Source organism: Hypanus sabinus, chromosome 23 (assembly GCF_030144855.1).
Source record: "Hypanus sabinus isolate sHypSab1 chromosome 23, sHypSab1.hap1, whole genome shotgun sequence".
NCBI classification, from domain to species: domain Eukaryota; kingdom Metazoa; phylum Chordata; class Chondrichthyes; order Myliobatiformes; family Dasyatidae; genus Hypanus; species Hypanus sabinus.
The window spans coordinates 65,194,505-65,210,026 of record NC_082728.1 but is presented as its reverse complement, the minus strand read 5'-3'; the positions used below and the strand labels follow the sequence as shown (position 1 = coordinate 65,210,026).

At 43.2% G+C, this 15,522-nt stretch overlaps 1 protein-coding gene across 1 annotated transcript in view; it reads left to right on the top strand.

Moving 5' to 3' along the window:
* otop2 (otopetrin 2) overlaps nt 1-15,522 on the top strand; it is a 96,413-nt gene that overhangs the window by 69,969 nt on the left and 10,922 nt on the right. Inside the window, exon 4 of the mRNA XM_059949033.1 lies at nt 7,223-7,353. Within this exon, the coding sequence (XP_059805016.1) occupies nt 7,223-7,353 (131 nt within the window). The remainder of the gene's footprint in view (nt 1-7,222; nt 7,354-15,522) is intronic.

Genomic DNA, 15,522 nt, shown 5'->3' with positions numbered 1-15,522 from the left:
GAGGCCAAGTCACTGAGTATATTTAAAGCAGAGGTTAAGAGATTCTTGATTAGTCAGGGCATAAAGGAATATGGGAGAAGGCTGGAGAATGGGGCTGAGAGGGAAAATAGACCAGGCATGATGAAATGGCAGAGTATATTCAATGAGCCAATTGGCCTAATCCTGCTCCTATATCTTCTGATCTTATGGTCTAGTATCTTTCCCGTGAAATCATGGGCTCTTATCTTGTTTAGCAGTTTCATGTGTGGCACCTCGTTAAAGGCCTTCTAAAAATCCAAGTAAACATCATCCACCAATTCCTTTGTCTATCTTATCTGTCATTTCCTCAAAGAATTACAACAGATTTGTCAGGTAACATTTCCTTTTGTGGAAATCATGCTAACTCCAGCCTATTTTATTATGTGCCTCCAAATATTCTGAAACCTCATTATTAATGATGGACTCCAACATCTTCCCAGCACTGTTTAAGCTTACTGGCATTTAAATGCCTGTCTCTGCCTCCCTCCCTTCTCAAAGAATGGAGTGACATTTGCAGTTTTCCAGTCCTCCAGAACCATTTCAGAATCTAGTTATTCCTGAAAGATCACTATTAAGTGACAACTGATGCAAAATACTAGAGGAAGTATTACTACCTCTTTCTCATTACTACCTCTCCAGCATCACTTCCCAGTGTGTCAGTACCTCCAGATGAACTCTTATCTTTTTGTGTGCTTCCCACGAGCTATAATCTGTGGTTTTGTATTACCATGTGCTCCCATCCCTGTCCCTGCTCTACTCTGGCCCCTGTATTACTGAGGACTCTGCCTCTCACCTGTTTCTCGTTATTACCTGTATTGTTGCCACTTCTGTCTCATTGTGCTCCACCTATCACCTGCCTCTCTGTTTATTGCTCAGTGTATTTCAGTCCTGTGTTTTCACCTATTTGTTGCCGGATTGTACCAGTGAATTTTCCTGAGCCTTTCCAGCATTTGTATCTGTACTCTGCCTGTTTCCTGATTCTGGATTTTGGATTTCTCTGGATGTTTTGATCTCTGCCTGAACTTTGACACTGAATTTGTTTGCAACTTGGGATTTGTTACTCAATTAATATCACTGTGTGCACAGTACTGGGTCTGTGATTGGATCCCTGCTCCAGTGCACTGACACTGTGGCCCAATATTCACTTGCATTTCTTTTACTCATTATACATCTGAAAAGTCTTTTATCACCTTTTAAATTATTGAGTTTGTCATTAACCTTTTCTCTTCTTATTACATTTTAGTTGCCTTTGCTTTCTTAAAAGCATCCCAATCCTCTAGCTTCCCATTAATTCTTGCTATTTTGTATGCCCTGTCTTTGACTTCCCTTGTCAACCATAGTTGCCTCATCCTATATTAGAATACTTCTTCATTTTTGGGATGAATCTATCCTGTGCCTTCCAAAGTGCTCATGGAAACTCCAACCATTGCTGTTCTGCGGTCATCCCTGCTAGTGTCCCCTTCAATTAACCTTGCCCAGTTCCTTCCTTATGTCTCTATAGTTCCCTTTACTCCAATTTAATAGAAACAGCATTATGAAGGACCCCATGCACCCCTCATACAATCTCTTCTTCCTCCTGCCGTCTGGGAAAAGGCTCTGAAGCATTTGGGCTCTCACGACCAGACTATGTAACAGTTTCTTCCCCCAAGCTATCAGACTCCTCAATACCCAGAGACTGGACTGACACCTTACCCTACTGTCCTGTTTATTATTTATTGTAATGCCTGCACTGTTTTTGTGCACTTTATGCAGTCCAGTGTAGGTCTGTAGTCTAGTGTAGCTTTCTCTGTTTTTTTTTTTAATTACGTAGTTCAATCTAGTTTTTTGTACTGTGTCATGTCATGCCATGGTCCTGAAAAACTTTGTCTCATTTTTACTGTGTACTGTACCAGCAGTTATGGTCAAAATGACAATAAAAGTTGACTTGACTTGACTTAATATATCTGAGTTCAGCATCTCTCTCTCAAACTGCAAGGTGAATTCTATCTTATTATGGACACTGTCTCATGAGGGTTCCTTTACCTTAAGCTCCCTAATTAAACCTGGTTCATTACACTTCATACAATCTAGAATTTTCATTTCCCTAGTGAATTCAACCAAATGCTCTAAAAAACCATCTTGTAGGTATTCTGCAAATTCCTTTTCTTGGAATCCAACATCAACCTACCTGTATATTGAAATCCCCCATGACTATCATAATATTGCCTTTTTAACATGCCTATCTCCCATTGTAACTTGTACCCCTAATCCTGGCCACTGATCAGAAGCCTGTATATTACTCCTTTCAATGTCCTTTACCCTTGCCATTTTGGAGCAATACCGATAAGGATTCTACATCCTCCAATCCCAAGTTGTCTCCAAGCAGGATTACACAGACCTAGGCCTGGAGCTCTGCAGTGCTCCCTTGGAGTTTGTGCAAGCTCAGCTACTGATGTTAATAATGGGCACTTAATGGGTAACCCCTTTCAGGAAAAAAAACTTGTGTGTTTAGCATAATGCATCACCACACTCCCAAAAGTAGCACTCCCTTTCTGCTTAAGGCATTGTCCCTTCAAAATCATCTAGTTTGAAGGTATCAAAATTATAATTATCAGCAGGATACTAATGTCCTTAGATGGAATTTTGGGAGCTCATACATAGTTTTTGTACATTTCTCAATGCTGGAGGAGCTCAGCAGGCCAGGCAGCATCTATGGAAAAGAGTACAGTCGATGTTTTGGGCTGAAACCCCTCAGCAGGACTGGAGAAAAAAGATGAAAAGTCAGATCCAGAAGGTTGGGCGGGGGGGGGGGGGGGGTTCACGAAGAAACGCTAGGGGACAGGTGAAACCAGAAGGAGGAAGGGGTGAAGTGAAGAGTTGGGAAGCTGATTGGAGAAAGAGATGCAGGGCTGGAGAAGGGAGAATCTAAGAGGAGAGGACAGAAGGCCATGGAAGGAGCACCAGAGGGAGGTGATAGGCAAGCAAAGTGTGCCATTACCAGAAGTTTGAGAAATCAATGTTCATGCCACCAAGGTGGAGGCTACCCAGATGGAATATGAGGTGTTGCTCCTCCACCCTGAATGTGACCTCATCACAATAGTAGGGGAGGGTTAGATGGGCATGCTGGAATGGGAAGTGGAATTAAAATGGATGGCCATTGGGAGATCCTACTTTTTTCTGGTGGATGGAGCATAGATGCTTGGCAAAGTGGCCTTCCAATCTATGTTGGGTCTCATCAATATACAAGAGGCCACACTGGGAGCACTGCTTACAACAGGCTCTTAGGTGAAGTGTCACCTTGCTTGGAAGGACTGTTTGGAGTCCTGATTGGTTATAGGAAGAGGTGTAGGGACAGGTGTAGCACTTGTTCCATTTGCCAGGAGGGAGATCAGTGGGAAGGTAATACAACAAAGTCAAGTAGGGGGCCATGGGTGGAGGGAAAGATGAGCTCGGTGGGGCTATCTTGCTGGTGATGGCAGAAGTTACAGAATTATGTGCTGGAGGGGTGGTAGGTGAGAACAAGAGGAACCCTACCCCTGATGGGGTGAGAGCAGATGTGCACGAAATAGAAGAGGTGCAGTTGAGGGCATCGTTGATGGTGGAGGAAAGTGAGTCCCTTTCTTTAAGGAAGGAGGACATCTTCATTCTGGGATGAAAAGCCTCATCCTGCGGCAGAGACGGAGGAATTGAAAGATTGGGGTGGCATTTTTACAAGGCACAGGGTGGGAAGAGAGATAGTCCAGGTTGCTGTGAGAGTCGGTGAGTTTGTAATAGACAGATAGGCACCAGTGGATAAGCTTTCTCCAGAGATAGAGACAGAGAGATTGTAAAAGGGGGGGGGGGAGGTGTCAGAAATAGACCAGGTAAATTTGAGGGCAAAGTGGAGGCAAAGTTGATGAAGTCGACAAGCTCAGCATGGGTGCAGGAAGCAGCATCAATACAGTCGCCGATGTAGTGAAAGAAAATTGGGGAGTGACACCAGTGAAGTTTTGGAACATAGATTGTTCCACGAAGCCGACAAAAAGGCAGGCTTAGCTGATACCATGTGGGTGCCCATGGCTACACCTTTTCTTTGAAGGAAGAGGGAGGAGTTGCAGGAGAAATTATTGAGAGTGAGGACAAGTTCTGCTAGGTGGAGGAGAGTGGTGGTGGAGCGGAACTGGTTGGGTCTAGAGTCCAGAGAGAAGCAGAGAGTTTTGAGGCCTTCCTAGTAGGGATTGGAAGTGTAAAGGGACTGGACATCCATGGTGAAACTGAGATGCTCAGGGCCAGGGAACTCAGGCCTGCTGAGTTTCTCCAGTACTTTGTGTGTGTTGCTTGGATTTCCAGCATCTGCAGATTTCTGTTGTTTGTTACTGTACATTTCTACCTTTTTACATGCTCAAGTGATTTTTCTCTTATGGGCTGCAAAATTTAGATGGTTCATTAACTTAAGATGACATGAACAATTCAGCACCTAGAAATTAAAAATAACATTGTTTGCATCAAATCAAGGATCAAATCAAGTGTTGCCACACTTCTGGTGCTGACATACCATGTCCACCACTCACTAACCCACACCCATATGTCATATATAACCATATAACAGTTACAGCACGGAAACAGGTAATCTCGGCCCTTCTAGTCCATGCTGAACTCTTACTCTCACCTAGTCCCACTGACCCGCACTCAGCCCATAACCCTCCATTCCTTTCTTGTCCATAGACCTATCCAATTTTACTTTAAATGATAATACCAAACCTGCCTCTACCACTTCTACTGGAAGCTCATTCCACACAGCTACCACTCTCTGAGTAAAGAAATTCCCCCTTGTGTTACCCTTAAACTTTTGCCCCCTGACTCTCAACTCATGTCCTCTTGTTTGAATCTCCCCTACTCTCAATTGAAAAAGTCTATCCATGTCAGCTCTATCTATCCCCCTCATAATTTTAAATACCTCTATCAATTCCCCCCTCAACCTTCTACGCTCCAAAGAATAAAGACCTAACTTGTTCAATCTTTCCCTGTAACTTAGATGCTGAAACCCAGGTGATATTCTAGTAAATCTTCTCTGTACTCTCTCTACTTTGTTGACATCTCTCCGATAATTCAATGACCAGAACTGTACACAATACTCCAAATTTGGCCTTACCAATGCCTTGTACAATTTCAACATTACATCCCAACTCCTATACTCAATGCTCTGATTTATAAAGGCCAACATTCCAAAAGCTTTCTTCACCACCCTATCCACATGAGATTCCACCTTCAGGGAACTATGCACCATTATTCCTAGATCACTCTGTTCTACTGCATTCTTCAATGCCCTACCATTTACCATGTATGTCCTATTTGGGTTATTCCTACCAAAATGTAGCACCTTACATTTATCAGCATTAAACTCCATCTGCCATCATTCAGTCCACTCTTCTAACTGGCCTAAATCTCTCTGCAATCTTTGAAAACCTACTTCATTATCCACAACGCCACCTACCTTAGTATCATCTGAATACTTACTAATCCAATTTACCAACCCATCATCCAGATCATTAATGTATATGATAAACAACATTGGACCCAGTACAGATCCCTGAGGCACACCACTAGTCACCGGCCTCCAACCTGAGAAACAGTTATCCACCACTATTTTCTGGCATCTCCCATCCGGCCACTGTTGAATCCATTTTACTACTTCAATATTAATACCTACTGATTGAACCTTCCTAACTAACCTTCCATGCGGAACCTTGTCAAAGGCCTTACTGAAGTCCATATAGACAACATCCACTGCTTTACCCTCGTCAACTTTACTCATAACTTCTTCAAAAAATTCAATAAGATTTGTCAAACATGACCTTCTATGCACAAATCCATGTTGACTGTTCCTAATCAAACCCTCTCTATCCAGATACTTTCCATTAATACTTTCCATTAATTTACCCACCACTGACGTCAAACTTACAGGCCTATAATTGCTAGGTTTACTCTTAGAACCCTTTTAAACAATGGAACTACATGAGCAATACGCCAGTCCTCCAGCACCATCCCTGTTTCTAATGACTTTTGAAATATTTCTGTCAGAGCCCCTGGTATTTCTGCACTAACCTCCCTCAAGGTCCTAGGGAACATCCTGTCAGGATCCAGAGATTTATCCACTTCTATATTCTTTAAAAGTGCCAGTACTTCCTCCTCTTTAATCGTCATAGTTTCCATAACTTCCCTACTTGTTTCCCTTACCTTACACAATTGAATATCCTTCTCCTTAGTGAATACCAAAGAAAATAAATTGTTAAACATCTCCCCCATCTCTTTTGGCTCCACACATAGCTGTCCACTCTGATTCTCTAAGGAACCAATTTTATCCCTCACTATCCTTTTGCTATTAATATAAATGTAGAAACCCTTCGGATTTATTTTCACCTTACTTGCCAAAGCAACCTCGTATCTTCTTTTAGCTTTTCTAATTTATTTCTTAAGATTCTTCTTACATTCTTTATATTCCTCAAGCACCTCATTTACTCCATGCTGCCTATATTTATTGTAGATATCTCTCTTTTTCCTAACCAAGTTTCCAATATCCCTTGAAAACCATGGCTCTCTCAAACTTTTAAATTTCCTTCCAACCTAACAGGAACGTAAAGATTCTGTACCCTCAAAATTTCACCTTTAAATGACTGCCATTTCTCTATTACATCCTTCCCATAAAACAAACTGTCCCAATCCACTCCTTCTAAATCCTTTTGCACCGCCTCCAAGTTAGCCTTTCTCCAATCAAAAATCTTAACCCTGGGTCCAGTCCTATCCTTCTCCATAATTATATTGAAACTAATGGCATTGTGATTACCGGAGCCGAAGTGCTCCCCAACACATACTTCTGTCACTTGACCTATTTCATTCCCTAACAGAAGATCCTGCCCCTTCTCTAGTTGGTACCTCTATGTATTGCTGCAAAAAACTATCCTGCACACATTTTGCAAACTCCAAACCACCCATCCCTTTTACAGTATGGGCTTCCCAGTCTATGTGTCTTTGGAATGTGGGTGGAATCTGGAGTAACAAGAGGTGGTAGGTAGAATGTACTAACTCCTTACAGTCAGCAGCAGGAATTGAACCCTGATCTTCCAGCTGGTGCTGTAAAGCAGTGTGCCAACCAGTATGTTATCATGCTGCAACCAATTAGCAATTATCTAATTTGTGAAAAGTTAGCTCAGTTTCCAATTGCTTGGTCTCCCTCTCCTGGCTTTAGGTGTGGACTTATGGTGACCTTGGCCACAGACCTGGTGGTGTGGATGACTGCAGTTACTGACGACTCTGTCCACATGGAATTAGAAGCTGAGCAGCTGGCATCACACAACAGGAATGGCTCGGAGATCACAGGTACAAGGTCTCACTGTACTGGCAATGCACTCCTCACATTCTGGGGCAGGTGGGACCTGTACAAGAGAGACGGGTTACACCTGAACTACAAGGGGACCAATATACTTGCAGGGAGGTTTGCTAGTGTTATTGGGGAGGGTTTAAACTAGATTTGCAGGGGGATGGGAACCAGAGTGCTAGAGTAGATTGTAGAATGGGGGTAAAAATAAATGTTAGTAGTTCATGCAAAGTCACAAATAGTAAGGTTGTGTGTGGTGGTAATAATCTTCTGAAGTGTGTATATTTCAATGCGAGGAGTATTGTGGGACAGGCAGAAGAGCTGAGGGCCTGGATTGACACGTGGAATTATGACATCATAGCCATTACTGAAACTTGGCGACAGGAGGGGCAGGACTGGCAGCTCAATGTTCCAGGGTTCCGATGTTTCAGGCATGATAGAGGCAGAGGGATAAAGGGTTGGGGGCGGGGGTGGGTTTGCTAGTCAGGGAAAATATTACAGCAGTGCTTGGGCAGGACAGATTAGAGGGCTTGTCTACTGAGGCCATATGGGTGGAGCTGAGAAGCAGGAAAGGTATGACCACATTAATAGGGTTGTTTTATAGACCACCCAATAGTCAGTGAGAATTGGAGGAGCAAATCTGCAGAGAGATAATGGACAACTGCAGGAGACAGAAAGTTATATTGTAGGGGATTTTAATTTTCTACACATTGATTGGGACTGCCATACTGTTAAAGGTCTAGATGGGTTAGAGTTTGTGAAATGTGCTCAGGAAAGTTTTCTAAATCAATACATAGATGTACAAATGGGGAGGATGCAATATTAGATCTCCTATTAGGAAACGAGTTAGGACAGGTGACAGAAGTGTGTGTAGGGGACACTTTGATTCCAGTGATCATAACACCATTAGTTTCAACTTGATCATGGATAAAGATAAATCTGGTCCTCGGGTTGAAGTTCTAAACTGGGAAAAGGCCAGATTTGAAGAAATGAAAAAGGATCTGAAAAGCGTGGATTGGGATGGGTTGTTCTCTGGCAAGGATGTGATTGGTAAGTGGGAGGCCTTCAAAGGAGAAATTTTCAGAGTGCAGAGTTTGTATGTTCTGGTCAGGGTTAAAGGCAAAATGAAAAAGAATAAGGACCCTTGGAACTCTGATGAAGAAGAAGAGAGAGATATATAACACGTATAGGCAACAGGGAGGAAATAAGATGCTTGAGGAGTATAAAAAGAGTAAGAAAATACTTAAAGAAATCAGGAGGGCTAAAAGAAGACATGAGGCTGCTTTGGCAGTCAGGGTGAAGGATAATCCTAAGAGCTTCTACAGGTATGTTAACAGCAAAAGGATAGTAAGGGATAAAATTGGTCCTCTTGAAGATCAGAGTGGTCGGCTATGTATGGAACCAAAAGAAATGGGAGAGATATTAAATGGGTTTTTTGCATCTGTATTTACTGAGGAAACTGGCATGGAGTCAATGGAAATAAGGTAAACAAGTAGTGAGGTCATGGAACTTATACAGATGAAAGAGGAGGAGGTGCTTGCTGTCTTGAGGCAAGTCTGAGTAGATAAATCCCCAGGACCTGACAGGGTACTCCCTCGGACCTTGAAGGAGACTAGTGTTGAAATTGCAGGGGCCCTGGCAGAAATATTTGAAATGTCGATATCCACAGGTCAGGTGCTGGAGTTCATGTAGTTCCATTGTTTAAAAAAGGCTCAAAAAGTAAGCTGGGAAATTATAGGCCGGTAAGTTTGACATTGGTAGTAGGTAAATTATTGGAAGGAATACTAAGAGATAGGATCTACTAGTATTTGGATAGACAGGGACTTATTAGAAAAAGTCAGCATGGCTTTGAGCATGGTAGGTCATGTTTAACCAATCTATTAGAGTTTTTCGAGGAAGTTACCAGGAAAGTGGATGAAGGGAAGGCAGTGGATGTTGTATACATGAACTTCAGTAAGGCCTTTGACAAGGTCCCGCATGGGAGGTTAGTTAGGAAGATTCAGTCGCTAGGTATACATGGAGAGGTAGTAAATTGGATTAGACATTGGCTCAATGGGAGAAGCCAGAGAGTGGTAGTGGAGGATTGCTTCTCTGAGTGGAGGCCTGTGACTAGTGGTGTGCCACAGGGATCAGTGCTGGATCCATTGTTAATTGTCATCTATATCAATGATCTGTATGATAATGTGGTTAATTGGATCAGCAAATTTGCTGATGATACAAAGATTGGAGGTGTAGTGGACAGTGAGGAAGGTTTTCAAAGCTTGCAGAGGGATCTGGACCAGTTGGAGGAATGGGCTGAAAAAATGGCAGATGGAGTTTAATGCGGACAATTGTGAGGTATTGCACTTCAGAAGGTCAAACCAAGGTAGAACATACAAGGTAAATGGTAGGACACTGAGGAGTGCAGTAGAACAGAGGGATCTGGGAGTACAGGTACATAATTCCCTAAAAGTGGCATCACAGGTAGATAGGGTAGTAAAGAGAGCTTTTTGTACATTGGCCTTTATAAATCAATATAAGAGTTGGAATGTAATGGTGAGGTTGTATAAGACATTGGTGAGACTGAATTTGGAGTATTGTGTGCAATTTTGGTTACTGAATTACAGGAAGGATATTACTAAGGTTGAAAGAGTGCAGAGAAGGTTTACAAGGATGTTGCCAAGACTTGAGAAACTGAGTTAGAGAGAAAAGTTGACTAGGTCAGGACTTTATTCCCTGGAGCGTAGGAGAATGAGGGGTGATTTGATAGAGGTGTATAAAATTATGATGGGTATAGATAGAGTGAATGCAAGCAGGCTTTTTCCACTGAGGACAGGGAAGAAAAAAACCAGAGGACATGGGTTAAGGGTGAAGGGGGAAAAGTTTAAAGGGAACATTGGGGGGGCTTCTTCACGCAGAGAATGGTGGGAGTGTGGAATGAGCTGCCAGATGAAGTGGTGAATGCAGGCTCACTTTTGACATTTAAGGAAAACATGGACAGGTATTTGGATGAGAGGGGTTTGGAGGGATATGGCCCAGGTGCTGGTCAGTGGTTCGGCACAGCCAAGAAGGGCCAGAAGGCCTGTTTCTGTGCTGTAATGTTCTATGGTTCTATGGTAAATTGGTATTATTGCAAGACAGTAGGAATGATCTTCCACTTCACTCACTCAGAAAAGGGGTAAAGTAAACATCCCAAAGCCCATGACTTCAGAGAGATGCTTCAATTAATTACTTCAGAAGTCACAGTGACTCAGAAGCTGGAACTTGCATTCCAGCTGGAACTTGCTGGAACTCAGAAAGTTACATTTATAAAAGGCATTCAGCCCTCGGAAATGTTAAACACTGCTCTTTACATCTGAAATAAAGCTCTGCAGATCTGAGAAATGAAATCAGAATCAGACTCAGGTTTAATATCATTGGCATGAGTTGTGAAATTTGTTAAATTAGCAGCAGCAATACAACGCAATACATAATATAGAAAAAAAAGTAAAAGTAAATAGGTAAATCAATTACAGTATGTACAAAGTATATATTGAATTAGATTTAAAATTGTGCAAAAACAGAAATGATATACATAATCAAGTGAGATAGTGTTCAAGGGTTCAACCTCCATTTAGGAATTGGATGGCAGAGGGGAAGAAGCTGTTCCTGAATCACTGAGTGTGTGCCTTCAGGCTTCTGTACCTCCTACCTGATGGTAACAGTGAGAAAAGGGCATGCCCTGGGTGCTGGAGGTCCTTAATAATGGACACTGCCTTTCTGAGACACCGCTCCCTGAAGATGTCCTGAATACTTCGTAGGCTAGTGCCCAAGATGGAGCTGACTAGATTTACGACTCCCTGCAGCTTCTGTGCAACTTCGGTCCTGTGCAGTAGCAACCAACTCCCCCCCCCCCCCAACCCCCAACCATACCAGACAGTGATGCAGCCTGTCAGAATGCTCGCCATGGTACATCTATAGAAGTTTTTGAGTGTTTTTGTTGACGTGCCAAATCTCTTAAACTCCTAATGAAGTATAGGCACTGTGTTGCTTCTTTATAGCTGCATCGATATGTTGGGACCAGGTTAGATTCTCAGGATCTTGACACCCAAGAACTTGAAAGTGTGCACTCTCTCCACTTCTGATCCCTCTGTGATGATTGGTATGTGTTACTTCATTTTACCCCTTCTGAAGTTCACAATCAACTCTTGTTTTACTGACATTGAGTGCAAGGTTGTTGCTGTGGCACCACTCCACTAGTTAGTATATCTTGCTCCTGTACACCCTCTCATCTCCATCTGAGATTCTGCCAACAATGGTTGTATCGTCAGCAAATTTATAGATGGTACTTGAGCTATGCCTAGCTACACAGTCATGGGTACAGAGAGAGTAGAGCATTGGACTATGCACACACCCCTGAGGTGCACCAGTATTGATCGTCAGCAAAGAAGAGTTATTATCGCTAATCCGCACAGGTTGTGGTTTTCCGTTTAGGAATTCGAGGATCAATTGCAGAGGGAAGTACAGAGGCTTATCAATCAGGATTGTGGGAATGATTGTATTATGCTGAGCTATAATTGATGAACAGCATCCTGACTCAGGAGTTTGAATTGTCCAGGTGATCTAAGGCCTTATGAAGAGCCACTGAGACTGCATCCGTCATTGACCTACTGTGGCGATAGGCAAATTGCAGTGGGTCCAGGTCCTTGATGAGGCAGGAGTTCAGTCTAGTCATGACCAACCTCTCAAAGCATTTCATCACTGTAGATGTGAGTGCTACTGGGCAATAGTCAGTAAGGTAGCTCACATTATTCTTCTTGGGATAATTGTTGCCTTTTTGAAGTAAGTTGGAACTTCTGCCCATAGCAGTGAGAGGTTGGAAATGTACTTGAATACTCCCCAGTTTTCAGAGCCTTGGTCAGTACTCCGCTGGGGCTTGCTGCTCTGCATAGGTTCAGCCTAACTCTGAGACAGAGATCACAGGGTCACCGAGTGCAGCGGTGTTCTTCACAGCAGCAGTTATATTCTCCCTTTTGAAGTGGGTATAGAAGTCGTTGAGCTCATCTGGTAGTGAAGCATTGGTGCCATTCATGCTATTGGGTTTCACTTTGTAGGAAAGTAACGTCTTGCAAACCCTGCCAGAGTTGTTGTGCATCCAATGTCACCTCCAACCTCATTCAAAATTGTCTCTCAGACCTCAAAATAGCCTTCTGCAAGTCATAGCTGGTTTTCTGGTACAGACCTGGGTCGCCAGATTTGAATGCCACAGATCTAGCCTTCAGTAGGTGACATGCCTCCTGGTTTTGGAATGTACAGTAAGTCTTTGTAGGCACATTCATCCACAGAGCTTTTAATGAAGTTAGTAACTACTGCAGCATACTCATCCAGTTTCTAAGATGAATCCCTGATTACAGTCCAGATCACTGATTCAAAGCATTCCTGTAAAAGCTTCTGTGCTTCCCTTGTCCGTACTTTCTTGGTCCTCAGTTAATGGTGCTGCAGTATTCAGCATAATGAAATATTGTGTTCAGTAGGTTGATGAGCATCTGCAGAGAGAGAAAATCAATGGTAATGTTTCTGCATCTGCTTCAAAAAGGCATCAGTCATACCAGAGCCCAAGAAGAGCAGGATGAGCTGCCTCAATGACTATCATCAGATAGTATTCACATCTGATGATGAAGTTCTTTGAGAGCTCATGGCTAGAACTAACTCTGGCCTGAACCACTGTAATTTGCCTACTGCCACAACGGGGCTACAGCAGATGCAATTTTGCTGGCTTTCCACTCAGCCTTAGATCACCTGGACAACTGCAATAACTATTGTTGCTTTTATTGATTACAGCTCAATATTCAACTCCTTGATACTAATCAACAAGCTTCAAAATCTGAGCTTCCCTCTGCAACTGGATTCCTGAATTCTTTATTGAGAGACAATAGTCAGTGTAGATCAGTAATTATATCTCTTCACTGGCAATCACATAGGCACACCTCAAAGATGCATGCTTAGTGCACTGCTCTAATTTCTCAACAGTCTTGACTGTGTGGCTACGCATAGACATAGATTCACAGAAACATAGAAAACCTACAGCACAAATCTGGCCTTTCGGCCCACAATGCTGTGCCAAACATGTGCTTACTTTAGAAATTACCTAGGGTTACCTATAACCTTCTATTTTTCTAAGTTCCATGTACCTATCCAGAAGCCTTTTAAAAGACCCTATTGTATCAGCCTCCACCACAGTTGCTAGCAGCCCATTCCATGCGCTCACCACTCTCTGCATAAAAAACTTACCCCTGACATCCCCTCTGTATCTGCTTCCAAGCATCTTAAAACTGTGCCCTCTCATGTTAGCCACTTCAGCCCTGGTAGAAAGCCTCTGACTATCCACATGATCGATGCTTCTCATCATTATATACACCTCAATCAGGTCACCTCTCATCCTCCACCACTCCAAGGAGAATAGCCCAAGTTCACTCAATCTACTCTTGTAAGGCATGCTCCCCAATACAGGCAACATCCTTGTAAATCTCCTCTGCACCTTTTCAATGGTTTCCACATCCCTCCTGTAGTGAGGTGACCAGAACTGAGCACAGTACTCCAAGTGGGGTCTGACCAGGGTCCAATAGAGCTGTAACATTACCTCTCGACTCTTGAACTCAATCCATGGTTGATGAAGGACAATGCACCGCATGCCCTCTTAACCACACAGTCAACCCACAGCAGCTTTGAGTGTCCTCTGGACAGGGACCCCAAGATCCCTCGGATCCTCAACACTGCCAAGAGTCTTACCATTAATATTATATTCTGCCATCATATTTGACCTACCAAAATGAACCACCTCACACTTACCTACTTCTCAGCCCAATTTTGCATCCTATTGATGTCCCGCTGTAACTTCTGACAGCCCCACAACACTATCCACAACACCCCCAACATTTGTGTCATCAGTAAATTTACTAACCTATCCCTCCACTTCCTCATTCAAGTCCTTTATTAAAATCATGAAGAGAAGAGGTCCCAGAACAGATCCCCAAGGCACACCACTGGTCACCAACCTCCATGCAGAATATGACCCATCTACGACCACTCTTTGCCTTCTGTGGGCAAGCCAGTTCTTGATCCACAAAGCAAGGTCCCCTTGGATCCCATGCCTCCTTACTTTCTGAATAAGCCTTGCATGGAGTACCTTATCAAATGCCTTGCTGAAATCCATATATACTACATCTACTGGTCTACCTTCATCAATGTGTTTAGTCATACCCTCAAAGAATTCAATCAGGTTCGTAAGGCACAAACTGCCTTTGACAAAGCCATGCTGACTATTCCTAATCATATTATGCCTCTCCAGATGTTCATAAATCCTGCCTCTCAGGATCTTCTCCATCAATTTACAAACCACTGAAGTAAGACTCATTTGTCTATAATTTCCTGGTCTATCTCTACTCCCTTTCTTGAATTAGGGAACAACATCACAAACCCTCCAATCTTCCGGAACCTCTCCCATCCATATTGTTGATGCAAAGATCATCATCAGAGGCTCAGCAATCTCCTCCCTCACCTCCCACAGTATCCTGGGGTACATCTTGTCCGGTCCCAGTGACTTATCCAACTTGATGCTTTCCAAAAGCTCTGACACATCCTCTTTATTAATGTCTATATGTTCAAGCCTTTTAGTCAGCTGTAAGTCATCCCTACATTTGCCAAGGTCCTTTTCCGTAGTGAATACTGAAGCAAAGAATCCAGTAAGTGCCTCCGCGATCTCCTCCGGTTCCATACACACTTTTCCACAGTCACACTTGATAGGTCCTATTCTCTCACATCTTCCCTCTTGCTCTTCACATACTTGTAGAATGCCTTGGGGTTTTCCTTAATCCTGCTCACCAAGACCTTCTCATGGCCCTTTCTGGCTCTCCTAATTTCATTCTTAAGCTCCTGATGCACCATCAATAACTCACTCTGAGACGTAAGGCGAGATATCGGCTTTTATTGACTAGAAGAAGGAACAAACAGTGAGTGACCACCATACTACATCCTGGAGACTGAGAGGCCGGGCTCAGGCCTTGATCGCCTTTATACTGGGGTCTGTGGGAGGAGCCACAGGAGCAGTCAGCAGGGGGGGCGTGACCAGTCAGGTATATGTAGTTCACCACAATCGCCTTTATACCGGGGTCTGTGGGAGGAGCCACAGGAGCATTCAGCGGGGGGGCGTGTCC